The sequence below is a fragment of the Triturus cristatus genome, chromosome 8, assembly GCF_964204655.1.
Source record: "Triturus cristatus chromosome 8, aTriCri1.1, whole genome shotgun sequence".
Classification (NCBI taxonomy): domain Eukaryota; kingdom Metazoa; phylum Chordata; class Amphibia; order Caudata; family Salamandridae; genus Triturus; species Triturus cristatus.
Window position 1 is genome coordinate 968,349,781 of NC_140591.1, and position 13,861 is coordinate 968,363,641.

A 13,861-nucleotide genomic window follows, 5' to 3' on the forward strand; every position below is an offset into this window, starting at 1 on the left:
CCTGAATTATTAGAAGGGGGGATGGTGCATGGCTAGGGGGAAAGGTGTGAACTCGCATGCCTAGAAGGGGTTTTCATTTTACTTGACACCTCACAACCTGTGTGTGCTATTGGACTAATTTTCTACTCCTGCGCATTGCAACCACTTGCAGCAAATGCTGAATACGTGGGAAACCTAACATTAGACCACAGGACACTACAGGGTCACTTTAAAAGGATGATTACACTGCTCAGATAAAAAGCACATTAAAATATGAATCCCCTCAAAACACACTAAGGAGTGGGATCCCGGAAGATTCTGCAAACTTCCTCAGACTGCAATTGAGCAACAATTATTTGTGATCCGACCATAAACTTAGGTGGCCGTAAAAACGCGCGCCCTCGTATTCACTCACACTCAGCGGAACTCCCAGAGTTCGAAAAAATAGATTATGTGACAGTGGTTGACGTTAAGTAAGAACTGGTGGAATTGGCGTGGATGGTGCAACGTTACCAAACAGTCTGAGTGTCAGGAAAGCACATTGTATTACACAGGTTTATGTTTCCCAACGAGAGACTTGCGCGGAGGTAAAGTCTTCTTGCTGGCTACGTCGCGGGGACGGGTAGGGAAGCCTCCCCCCGCCTAGGCGCGCGGGGCGGTGACGTCACACTCCCCTCAGCAGCCTCCCCAGCAAGCCGCTGATGTCTGAAGGGAGAGCTGAAGTGTGAGAGTTGCTTGTACCGTCCGGGACTCCAGCGTCTTTATTGCACTCCTACGACCGAAAGAAGCTCCGCAGAACCCAGGGACCAGTACAGGAGTCAGCGCACTCAAAAGGCCAGACATGGGTAAGCGCAGATAGAGTATGTACCCCTGTTACAGTTTTGCCCTGGCTGCAGACAGCGTTGGGTAGAAGGGGCGTGTGGAGCAGTCGCTACCACGCAAGATCCGAAAGTGCCAAAAACTTTGCAAAGAGCACTCCTTTGACAGGGGGCTCTGTAACGAGGTGGAGCGGAGGCGCTGCGGGTGTTCGCGCGCTGCAGGAGATAAAGCCACAGGTGTGCAGCATTAGCCCCAGTAATCCCACCGGATCAAAGAGCCGCGAATAGCCCGGGGTCAAGGTGCAGGGTAGGAAACGGGGACGTCGCACATTCGAACGCTAGGATAGCGTCGGCCAGTGCCCCCCTCTTCGCTGGCGGTGATTTGAACCCCACCCCACACCATTCTATTTGTTTACTTTGTAGATAATAATAATCTACAATTGTAAAGCGCGGGGATCCGGGTTGAAAAGGAGTGGAGTGCAGAGACCAGCAGCAGCGGGACTACTCGCCCTATTTCAATGTAGAATGCGCTGTCGATGAGCATCAGGAGTTGGAAAATGATGTTTTTTTCCAGAGTGAAAATAAGTGGGAGTAGAACAATTATTTCGACATGTGTTGGAACGCCCGTCCTTCTCGGGGCGAGATTCCATTAAAAAGTTCCAGAAGGAGAAGCCAAACTTTGGAGTCTCTCTGCAGAAGACACTTCCCCCCCATTCTAAATAGACTGTCCCGATTGAGAGTCACGCGTTTGGTGTTTAGTGATCTGGCTGGAACTCTGACCTTTTAACCCGTGCTTTAAATGGAAATACAAAAGTGCAGGAAAAGAGTGCCTGTTTGCTCCTGAACACTGCCGGTACTCTTCCATTAAATGTATCGCAGCAGAGCTAAAAGGAAAGCTACTCTCCCTTTCACATTAAAGAAGTGCAGGTCCTCAGTACGCACAGCACTGCTGTTAACCAACTTCGCTGGACACATTGACTTTTTGGGGAACTTCAACTCTCGCACGCACCTCCGGGTTGTAATGCTGCCTGAGCACCCTCAAGGCTTGATGTGCTCGCTTTCTAAAATGTTCTAGCCCAGAGCAGAGAAGGAACCAGAAGTCTTCCTGGAAAACACGTTAGTGCCATCCCATTTTAAAACATGCAAGCACACCCCACTTCGCGCCCAGGAAGTTTGGACAGAACTTCGCCCCTTTTTAATGTTTAAAAACAATTCGATTTTCTGCAACAGCAAATCACTTGCGTGCCTATAACCACTGTATCACTCCCTCAGATAGCTCCCAGGACCGTGTAGACTGAGCGTGTTTGTGCCACTGTGTTCCCGGGTTTCCTTTGTCCAGACCAGTCCTGCTTTAGCCTTGTGAGGAAAAAAAAGTGAGGGTCAACCGTAGGAGTATAATGTTGGAAGGTGTCCACAGCAACTCAGATCTTTTAGTCAGACTTCTCATGTTTCACAGTTCCATTTCTGAATAGGGCATCCAATGAAGATCTTTTTTGGTATTCTGGGACTTTCATTGCTAATTTTATACGGTATTGCATGACTACAAATCCTTCAATGTTCAGTAAAAACCTGGAGGATGAGGTACCTGGGCATGGATTTCGAACATTTGAGAGCTTTAATAAGTGAAAGGTCCATGGGTGTGATATTTCAGGATTTAGGGCCAAACATATTTTATTATGAAATTAAACCATGTAGTTTTGTTGAGCCACGCAGGTTTCCATTTCGAGCAAGCAGCACTCAAGGGATCAACCACAGCAGATTTCAAGTAGTCTTTTCTCGTGTGTGAGAAGTTCACCCTGTCCTGTTTTTGTCGTTGCATGGTAGTATCTATGCTCCACTATTCATGATGGTAACAAAAGTACAAAAATGCAAAGACAAGGCATGGGTTGGGTGAACTTCTGATATCTACTTTGGGCGATTGAGATCTTTGCAGAGGCGTCTCACATCTTAGACACTTATATTTACCTAGTCACCAATTTGAAGTATCTATACCGTCTGGAAAAATGACTGTGCCTTTGGAAATAAAGAAGGGAATCTCAGTACCAAAGCATAGCTGCTCCTTACCAACAGTTATCTCATCTTCCTTACGAGGATCAGGAGTCGTTCTGTTGTCTTCCCACCTTGGCCTTTTATCATCACAGGTCTGCATGAGATTGATGGTGAAGAAACCAACCTTGGCAATGGGGGTGTTGCAGCAGGAGAAGAAGAACAGCAAATGCCCCTCTCTTTGAGGCAATGCAGCCAATTTACACAATACCCAAATATGGTGCACAAAATCGTCATTTTTTTTATATTTTAAGGGATTGCATGGCTCTGGAATGCTGGAACCGTATACCTTGGTTGCATTATATTATGTGCACTTTGACTGATCTTGGTAGACCTGACATTTTTTTTTGATCCAGACTGTATGAACAAAGCAGACATTCTGTGAGTCAAACATGCTTTTTTTCGCCAATGGGCTTGCGAAAAGGGAAGCCTTTGTTCTGACTAAGAGTTTACTGACCGATTATATATGGTCTAAATAACAAGTAACATAGAATTCTATCTTATCTTGGATATGCCTTGTCATCATAGAAACTTTTGACCTATTTTAGATTGACTTTGTTCCCTCAGCTTATGTTAGGATGGCACAAGATTTCTGAGCTCCCTGTATGCACATGTGACCTAGCCTCATCACGTATACTCTGCATATCATTTTTTTTTTTAAATATACCATACTGAGACAGAATTTTATTCAGCCGCTTTTGTTGTTGATGAATCTCAGTCAAGTGTGGCCAGCCTTACTATATATTTGCAATTTTTATCCACTCAAAATGTATGTTTTTATTTATGATGGTTTTTATTTATGTTTTTTATCTGGAGTTTTGAATTCAAGTCTTTTAGATTCAATGTTTTATCTGCGGTCTAAACTGAATATGTCTCCTCATGTCATAATGAATTGTATGTTTTTATGTACATTTATGATTTGCATTGCTCAAATCGAATAAAGTGATACCTATACTAGATAGGTAATATGCAATGGGAAGGACATGGGAAGGACAGGATTTTAGTTCGCATTCTTTAAGCCACGCCCTTAGTTATATAAGCCACACCTCTTGGGAAGGATTCCTAGTTATGCTTTTTAACCCAGGTCCCTTTTAGAGACCCCACCCTCACTTTTTCATTAATCTTAAAGCCCTCATAATAGGTGATCAACAGCCCCCTACGCGGGGTGTGTTTCGATCACATTGTGTGCAGATCTGTACTGACCTGATCCAGTTGCATTTTTTTACAGTCTCCCCAAGATATTCGAGGCACACTCTGATGTCCTTAATTTGTTGGTTATGAAGGTAGTTGGTTTCTTAGGCATTGGTGAATACCTTTTGTCACAGTTGTATTCTTGGGAATAGGTGTTATAACCACAGCTGGACACTCTCACTCATTTCTTCCACATTTTAGCAGTGCCAGAAGCACAGCTGGACAGTCAACCCTTTCTTCTACATTTTAGCAGTACTTGAGGGAGACCAGTTAGCAAGCATTCAATAATAAATACACTAGTCAGATTCAAACAATATATTTGCATGTTTAGTTATACATCCTTAGTTGTAAAGAAGACCAGAATGATGTTAGATGTCTGGCTGCATTGAAATATAATGTAGCAAGATATTTAATCCCCACATTCAACGGAGCTTTAACCAGTCAAATGGGCATTGCGTTATAGGAGGTTTATTCTAGCTTACTTCAATAAGGTAAAGAAGACTGTGCCTGGTGGTGGCTTAGAACTGTACTTCTCAGCCAGGTTGCAGTCTTAGTGCTTCCTGTTTTCATGTCTCTTGGGTACACATTTTTGTTTCTGATTGGCACATATGCAATGTGGAAAGCATCAGACCTGTAATTATTAGAATCTCCCTTTCAGAGCTGCCTCTATAGCCAATGGATTTTAGCATGGACATTTGCAGCATAGTCCTAAAAGGTCCTTAATTGACAGCATTTATTTACACATTTTCTAAGGAAAGAGATCCTTCCCTCCGACCCATTCTCATACACCTCCATGACGGTTTTTCTACCTTATTATGCAAGCTCCAAAGTTCCAACCCTTCAGATATGGTGCTCTGGAAACGTGTTTCAAACTCTGCAGGTCTACTCTGGTTTGGCAGTAAGTTGCCATTTGGTGCGTTTCTGCAGTCTTTCAAACCAATCAGCTTTGAGGTCTCAATATTTGCCATTGATTCTTTAGTAAATGTTCTCACTAAAGCTAAACCGTTTATAAGATAAAAATGAGAGGCAACTGAGAATTCCCAAATAGTAACAGCCAAAGCTTTTGGTGAGATGTGAGGAGAGAAACCAGACCAGTTGGTTTTTGCTTGAAATTGTTCTTTTTTTAAATTTTTTAAAATTCTTTTCTCTTCAAACAGACATACACATGCAGCCAACACTTTTCGCCTAAACATAGGCTTCTTCAGGGCAGTGCTTATAAATTGAATTCAGTCACGTATTGAGTAAACATCAGTGCTACATTGTAACTGTGAACGTCTGTTCCTTGCTGACACGTCTCTGTATTACTGAACCCTGGAGCAAAAACATTGACGAGTGAAGATCATCCAAAAAACATGTGAGTCACTCAGAAATCCTTGGTACTGTTATTTATTAGCCGTGTTCGGCACAGGAAGTGTTCAGAGAGACCACCACATACATGTTCACACACATTCACACACAGTAACACATATGTGGTGGTCACTTTTGGATGCTCTTCAGTCAACGTTTTTGCTCGAGGGTTCACGAATACAGAGGCGCGTCAGCAGAGAACAGATCACCTTTAGTGTGACGTTGTTGTTTTCTCAATTTGTGACCAAATTCAGTCTGTAAGCACTGCCCTGAAGAAACCTATGTTTGAGTGAAACGCGTTGGCTGCGTGTGTTTGTGTGAAGAAGAAAATAATTAAAAAGAACATTTTCAAGCAAAAACTAACTCGTCTGATTTTCCTCCTCACATCTTGGCAAAAGATTTGGCTGTTATTATTTGGAAATTTTTGGTTGCCTCTCATTGTAATATGTCAAAAAAATGTCCCTGCGGTGAGGGCTAAAGAACGTGCGCACAGGTGTGCAATCTGGGAGATTTGTAAATCTCCTCCAACTGCGCTCACCTTCGTGTGGTCCCACCACCACTGGGCCACTAAAAATCACACAACAACCTATAGAGAAAGAAGCGCCCAATCACTGTTTTTCACAAGCAAAATGCTTTGTAATAGTTATTTTTAGCATCACAGTTCAAATAAAGTCCATAGGGAGTCCTTGCATATTTCCAATTTATTTTATTTCAAAAATCCAATATTTACAATAGAAAAATATCACAACAACATCCAGCCGAAGTTTCGTCCAAAATGGACATCATCAAGGCTCCGTATTCCACATAGAACGCATTTTCCGTAATACCAATTTCGGCTATGATCCCAGGACCCGTGTTAAGGTCCTTGTCTGTAGTCATCAAAGTTCTCTCCAGACGCGTTTAAGTCCCCGGCTGGTTTGATAATTCCCGCCGTCTTTGAACTGTGATGCTAAACTTAGTGATTGTGTACTCTTTTCTCTATAGGTGTTGTGTGGTCTCATTTTTATGTTATAAAATGTCTATAGTGTAAGCATTTGGCAACATGTCCCTAGAGGTGGGCAACGATCATTACGTGTCAAATTTGTGATCACTTCGGGTGGCGCAGTGACTTTGTTCTCTTGCTGGCAACATTTGTTCAGTTAAAGCTAGACAGTGACTTCTTGAAGGGCTAACAAAGCAAATGGGAGTAGCTTTGCAAGTTGGAGTGGAAAAACACATGAACCCTGCTATTCCCTTCCAATAGATCCTAACTTTCGAAAGTAGAGTCCAAGTTCTCAGAGTATGAAAATGTAAGTTCAGATTCACCTTTTAAAAATTCAATTAAGATCCGTTAAATGTTTTATTAAAATATTCTAATATATCACACTTTAACTGCTCAGTATAAATGGATGAGTTTTTATTGGTTCAATTAATACAAATTGTTACATTAAATACAACAGTAATAGAATTAATTAAATAATACATCATTACAGACAAGTTAAAATAGAGTAATTACTACTATGAATCATGTATAGTGCGCAGTTGACTAGGTTTACACTGCATGGTCATCTAGACAAGAATACGTTCAATCCTCACATCATGTAAGACTTTATTCAAAATGATGTTCATGTATTTACCAAACCGAGCTCCTTCTATCATATCGCTAGTCTTAAAACTGCTGCTCACTAATATCACTAGTGTTAAAACCGTAAACTGCTCATTAGTACAGTCCCACACTAGAATATCAATCTCTTCTGTCTACCCAAAAGTCATGCTTCATTTGCACTGTGTCTCTGTCCAAAATGGTACTTTAATGGCGTCTCCTTGCGGCTCCCCCCTCCCAGGCCATATACAGCCGTGGGGCCAGCCCGTGCTATCTCCCGAGGTGCCACCTTCTGGAGCCATTAATAGTCCTGGGGACTGCCACCTCCCATGATCGGCTCTACAATGTCCCAGAGTGCCCTCCCTGGGTAGATAAGATGTTTGCTTTTGCTTGGTGGGAGCTGTGACAGCTCGCACCAAGCGAGAGCAAGCACTAACTCCACTCCCAGCAAGCAGGAGCTGTCAAACTGCTCCTGCTTGCTAGGAGCAGAGTTTTCATCTGTTTCCCTGCCTGCTATCATGCGGGAACTAGAAACAGATAATATTGCTCCTGCATGCATGGAGCTACATTTTTAGCAGCTCCCTACCTGCCGGAGCAATGCTGGCTCCTGCAGGAGATGGGGAGCCTGCTGGGACCGTGGGGGCATTAAGGCTCACCCCGCAGTCCCAATCAAAGCACACTGGGTCCCTGGGTGGCGCCAGGGCACCCAGGTACACGTTGCTGGGCCCCTGGGAATGGGGTCCCCGGGGACTAAATCGGTCCGGGAGGGGGACCACACCCATTACGTTTTGGCGGGAAGCACTTCCCTATATAAACATAGCAGGTTGCCCCAATTGAAGCTCCGTTTCTGTAAAGGACAAATTAACCTGACCTTCTGGCTTGACAAAGGCAAAGCAAGTGTGTTTTTTCGGGAGTTCCACATTGAAAGATGATCTGAAATGCCTCGTAGAGGTGAATACATTGTGCTCCAGTAGATCAACAATCTGTAGTGACTGTGACAAGTGGGTTCTTTCTTGTCCTAACCTGGTGAGAGCAGAGTTCATGGTTCTCCTTTTAAATGATTATGACAAGCAAATGTGCAAAATCACCTGAAGCTCTGTCCGTTTGGCCCCACCCCGTTCACCTTAGTAGTATGCAATGGTCTTCCTGCCTTTCGACAGGATGATGGGCAGCTTACCAAAAGGCCCCAGCACTTTTCCTGCCGATATTAGTGACTCGTTCTTGATGCCGAGGAATACGAGGATATCTCCACCAAACAAAGAATCACTTCATATAGTTAAGAGGAAGGATCTTTGGTGGAGATTTAGCTCTTTGTAGTCACTTGATCTTCTCTATAGAAGGATTCATGTTATCACAGATTTCTGGATGAAGACGCATGAGAAACAATCACATTGCCAAAATGCACTCAAGGTCACTGGAAACGCTTCCTCATAGTCCATTAAGCAGCTGTAGTGTATAATATGCAGTAGTTATTTACCCCACCAAGTAGCACTTACTAATTAACCAGTAGAAAGTACTCCAGTTGGGTAGACATTTTGTGCAAAGCTGTGGACTCTTTTTATATAAAGGGGCAAGTGTGATTCCGTTCTAGCGCAGTCCATCACAGCTACTGATACACCTATACAGACTCTCAGACAACCAATCACACACCCCTTCTGCCACACTCACTTCTACTCACAGACCCAAACAGTCAGTCACACACCCACAAAGCGGCTCACAGACCCATACAGCCACACACACACAAACCCACCCACTCACCAACCTATACAGCCACTCACACACGCACTCTTAAAGATTATAGTTAGGAAATAAAATTTTAAAAAAACCTTAATAATTCAGTAAAACATCCAAATGTTACAGGGTTCGTTATAGTTAGGAAATAACATTTAAAAAGCCGCAGATATTCACTGAAAAAACAAAGATTACAAGGACGGTATAGTTAGGAAATAGAATTTAAAAAACGTAGAATTTCGCTGAAAAAAAACAACGGTTACAGGGCTGTTATAGTAAGGAAATAGAATTTTAAAAAATGTAGAAATTCACTGAAAAGACCAAAGGTTACAGGGACCTTATAGTTAGGCTATGATTTCACTCGTCTAAGATTTCACTCGCACAAAACCAATGAAATTCAACAGTTCTAGTTACTGCCCGCAATGCACTGCTTATGATCTCACATATTACATCACTCATGACATGGTCAGTGACATCACTGATGACATCATCCAGTCAGTGTATGTATTTCGTAAACGTTTTCTGAGACGTAAAGATATATACTAAGCTACTGCATAAGTTAAATTACTATTCTTTCTGTACGGCTAATAAGTGAGACTATTTCTAACATATGTTGTCTAAGTGGCTGTATAGGTGAAGAAGTGGTTGTGTGAGTAGCTGTATGGGTGAATGAGTGACTGTATTGGTGAGTGAGTGGGGGTGTAAGTGGCTGTATGTGAATGGCTGTATTGGTGAGTGAGTGGCTGCGTGAGTGGCCCTGTGGGTGGGTGAGTGGATGTGTGAGTGCATGTATGGGTGACTGACTTGGTATGTGAATGGCTCTGTGTATCAGTGACTTGGTGTGTAATTGGTGTATGGGTAAGTGAGTGGCTGTTTGAGTGGTTGTTTTGCACAGTATCTGTCTGTGAGTGGATGTATAGGTGAGTGAGTAGGCGTGAGTGCTTGTATGGATGTGTGAATGGGTATGTAAGAGGTTTGTGGATGAGTGAATGGATGTGTGAGTGGCTGTATGGGTGACTAGCTCTGTTAGTAGCTGTATGGTTGAGTAAGTGGGTATGTGAGTGGCTGTATGAGCAAGTGAGTGGGTGTGTCGGTGACTGTATGGGTGAGTGAAAGGCAGAGATGAGTGGGTGTGTGAGTGGCTGTATGGATGAGTGGGTGTGTGATTACTTGTATGGTCTGTGAGTGGGTATGTGTGTAGCGTGGGTGTATGAGAGGCTGTACGGGGTGTGGGTGGGTGTGTGATTTTCCTGATGATGTCATGAGTGATGTCATTGGAGATGTCATCAGCAGTGTCACTGACTGTCATGAGTGATGTAATGTGAGGTCCTTAGCATTGCATTTCAGGGGCATAAGTTATTGTTAGCTCATTGGTTTTGTATGAGTAAATCTGAGCCTAACTAGAACGTCCCAGTAACCTTTGTTTTTTCAGCGAAATAAATGAAAAATATTGTATTATATATAGATAAAGAGAGAGATATATATGTTTCAATTACCTGATATATACTGAAATTTTCATTGTAAAGGCATTGCGTGGTTCCGTCATATATCCGTGTGCTGGTGTCCGGTTGTATCATTGAGATAGTAGATTCTTGAAATCTGCAGACAACTTCAAGTCATGGAGGCAATTTTTAAAACTTCTTTAAAGCTGCATTAGCTTATCTCAGAGTGTCAGACATGCTTACCACTCTTTTGCTATGAATTTCTTTGAAATGCCCATCGGACTGCTCAGTTGTTTAATGTGCATATTTCTCACAGTTTCTATTTTCTTTTTTTTTGTTTCACTTCTAAACATTCTAGAATTGTGGTGTTTTTCATGTTTTTTGTTGTTGTTGTTTTTTTAAGTGTTTTCAATTTGGTATTTATCAACTTTTTTGGAAAGGCTGAAGCCGAACAAACAAACTGTGTACTTGAGTTAAAGTACGCACATGCAAATATAATCATTCATTTAGGATACAAGACCCTTTGCAAAAGCTAAAAAGTAGAATTCCATTCACAAGGAGCGTGTATTCCTGAAAAAAATTGACAAGTACTAAAGACATTTTAAAATGGTTAATTAAGAACGGGCCCACATATGAAGAAGCAAAAGTGCTGTGTGTCTGTGGAAAAGCAAATAATGCTGAATTTGCCTCAAGTAGATGGCAAGCATGTAGTCTTTGGATGCAGAGGGTGAGTCCCGTGCCCAAGGAGTGGGGTGCTTGGAGAGCGGAAGGCCACACCGGGAGCTTGTGTGTCAGGTGCCTGGATGTTTGGGTGATGTTTGCCTGGTGAGCTGGGGTTTGGTATTCCTTGTAACTCAATTCTTTATTATAACGTTTGGGGTAGAAAGAAACAGTACAGCCCCATAGGAACTGGTGAGTGGTACGATCATCTGAAGGGCTGGACTGAGGTCAGAACAAGCCCACTCAATCCAGTGAGAGAGGAAGTTTCAAAAAGCACATATGAAGTTATGGTTCCAGTCGTACAACATGGGTCAGGAATAAGGAGCTTGGACACCGTGAGTAGGGCATTGGGCAGTCTCACGTACACTGTCCGATATCGATGTGAGGAAAGCTGTATTAAATCAATGTGGGCCGTGCCCTTAAGTCGGGTGGAGATAGGAGAATGAAGGTGGGGCTCTGGTCCTCATTGCAGAGTGGGCATCATGGATGCGTGGGCATAGGTGGAAGTAAGATGCCTTGGGGCTGAGCTGGTTTCGATTTAAGAACAGATGTGTTGGTGGGCAGGGTGGGGGTGAAGGGCAGGGAGAGAGACTTGTGGGTGGGACATGAGGAGTGGTACAGGAAAATCGGGGTGAGGATGCCTGCAGGGATTAGGCGATTTGATGCCCATGCTTGAGATAGGGCTCTTAGATGTTTCCCACGGATCCCCCCAGCCGGCCATGGAAAGTACCTGTTTTCTATATTTTCACCAACACTTTTTCTGGAAACCTTGAAAAAACACATAAGTGCATGTGAAATGTAAAATGTCTTTTATTGCCATTGTTGAGTATGGGGAAGGGCCATGCAGGACTGGTCTTTGTGTGGGTAGCACCCTAGATAGAGCCAAATGTGGCACCCTTGCTGATGGTTGTGTGTAAAATAAGCAACAGGAGGTCCCTCTTGTGTTCCCAGGCTAGTCATTGGCTGATTACATCAGAATTGTGAGTGACCTCTGAACACAAACATCTCTGTCCTGGTGCTTAATTTGAGCTGGTGGTTGCCAGTAGGTACCACCAGCACATACTTTTTCCTGTTCGGACGTTTCCCAAAGCAAAAAGGAAAAAACACACAAACGGGAAAGAAGGAGGAAGAGAAAGACTGAACAACTCAAAAATGGAGAAAGCAGGAATCTGCAAGAGTGAGATAAAGGGACTGAGAGAGTCTGGTGGTTCATTAAACTGGCATGAGGTGGATTCAGGACTACGCAGTTAATTTTGTCAGCTGCAGTGCTTTGGGCACTGGCACTCGTTATTTTACCAGTTACGCACTGCTCTGCCTCGACCCCCAACTCTCCTGAATGGCACACAGGTCTGCTGCTTCATGCTGTTGCCAAGTTGTTGGTGAGGGGCGGGCTAGGGGGTGTGGTGTTGGGAGTGCAAGGTAGATGGGCATGGAAGCAGGTTAGGTGAGGGTTAAAGCCAGGTATCTATAGAACATAAAACCACTGATTAAAAGAAGATGAAGTTGAATCCCTAGGACCAAATCGAATCTTCTGAGTGCATGCCTTCATGGAGGTATCTCCTGCTCAGCACTTCCTTCTGAAGGTTAGCTCCCTGGGTATGGTCCCATGACAAAAGCACGTAACTCATAAGTGTTATGATTCTCCTCCTCTCCTCCCCCCATGGGTTAAAGCCATGCAGTGAGCTAAAATCTCATTAAATGGGGATTGGATTGCTTTCACTCTGAAAAACAAAACTAGCGTGGAGTATGTGAGACAGTAAGAAGTGATTTCTCACGTTACGTAAATTGTGTTATGGTAGTAGCATGGAATTGGTCGTCGTCTACTACAGTAATAAATGTGCCTGTTAAGTACATTACTTTAAAAAAACATGTTTTTGTTGCCCTGATTGATTTCACTGGTATGTCATAAATACAATTACTGCAAGAGCCCCTAACTCTTGAAATCTTATTAAAAGCTATGCTTTTTATTGGGAAACGGCCACTACAACACGGCCGTTTCCACGCATACCAGTAACCACGCATTCATTACAACGCATGCGATTCCATCGATGTGGAGGCAATCGGCTTCGTACCGTTGTTAGAGGAAACGGAAAGACACTTCCGCTTCCTCTTTACGACGTGCGACGCAGATCGGAAGAGCTTCCAGAGAAGAGGACGTAGCGAGGTAAGGGGGAATTTCGTTTAAGGAATTAATGAGGGGGACGTGTAGCGAAGGGATACATTTAAGGGTTTGTGGGTGGGGGAAACGCACAGGGAAACATTTTGAAAGTTGAGGGGAGGGGAATTTATTAGAAGAAAAAGGGGCGGGGGGCTCGCACAAGGGTATTATTAAAAAAAATTATAAATAAATAAAAAAGAACATGTACCACGAAAATGCCTTTACCGATATGCGTGGTAAATGCATTTTCGAGGTAAATGTTATTCGTGGTAACGGCATTTGCGTTATAACGCATGCGTAGTAAAGGCATACGTTGTAATGACATACAACCCTTTTTATTCTGTTTCTATACGCTAAGACAATCAATGCAAATACCTGTCGTTGTGACAAAACTTGTGGTGGGAGGCGGGAAGCTGAAGGTAATACCATATGAATGTATTGTGTAATACAACAGCTGTTTGACTTTTGCTCCATGCTACTCAGTCCTGGAGTCTGAAGAGCTGTAACAGAATAGCAGTGCACGCGTAATGTTTGTGTTCACATCCTGCTGCCAGCAGGGTCCATTTTTCCAAGATTAACGCATGCTTTAGCATTTTGAGTTCTTGCCATGGAGCCGGAAAGATGCCCAGATCATGTGTGTACCAGATGTTGTTGCAAGTCACCCATGGACCTTCAGATGAGTGAAAGACCGCAGAGTGCAATAGTTCCTGGGACTCTTGAGACTACAGGATTTAACGCGCATTACATATGGTCGGTTTACAGTGTACAAATGGCAAGCATTGTTAAAATCAACTTTCCTATCTTGAGTCACACGTTGCATCTATTTAGTAGGTATTTCTGGTATGCT

General features: G+C 43.2%; 1 protein-coding gene across 2 annotated transcripts in view; it reads left to right on the top strand.

Moving 5' to 3' along the window:
• Positions 1 to 663: 663 nt before the first annotated feature.
• Positions 664 to 13,861, top strand: part of GPM6B (glycoprotein M6B) — a 367,605-nt gene continuing 354,407 nt past the window's right edge. Inside the window, exon 1 of one of the 2 annotated variants that reach the window (XM_085622488.1) lies at positions 664 to 824. In XM_085622488.1, coding sequence (XP_085478614.1) covers positions 821 to 824 — 4 coding nt within the window. In that variant the 5' untranslated portion in view covers positions 664 to 820. The remainder of the gene's footprint in view (positions 825 to 13,861) is intronic. The other variant, XM_085622489.1, reaches the window with a different exon arrangement.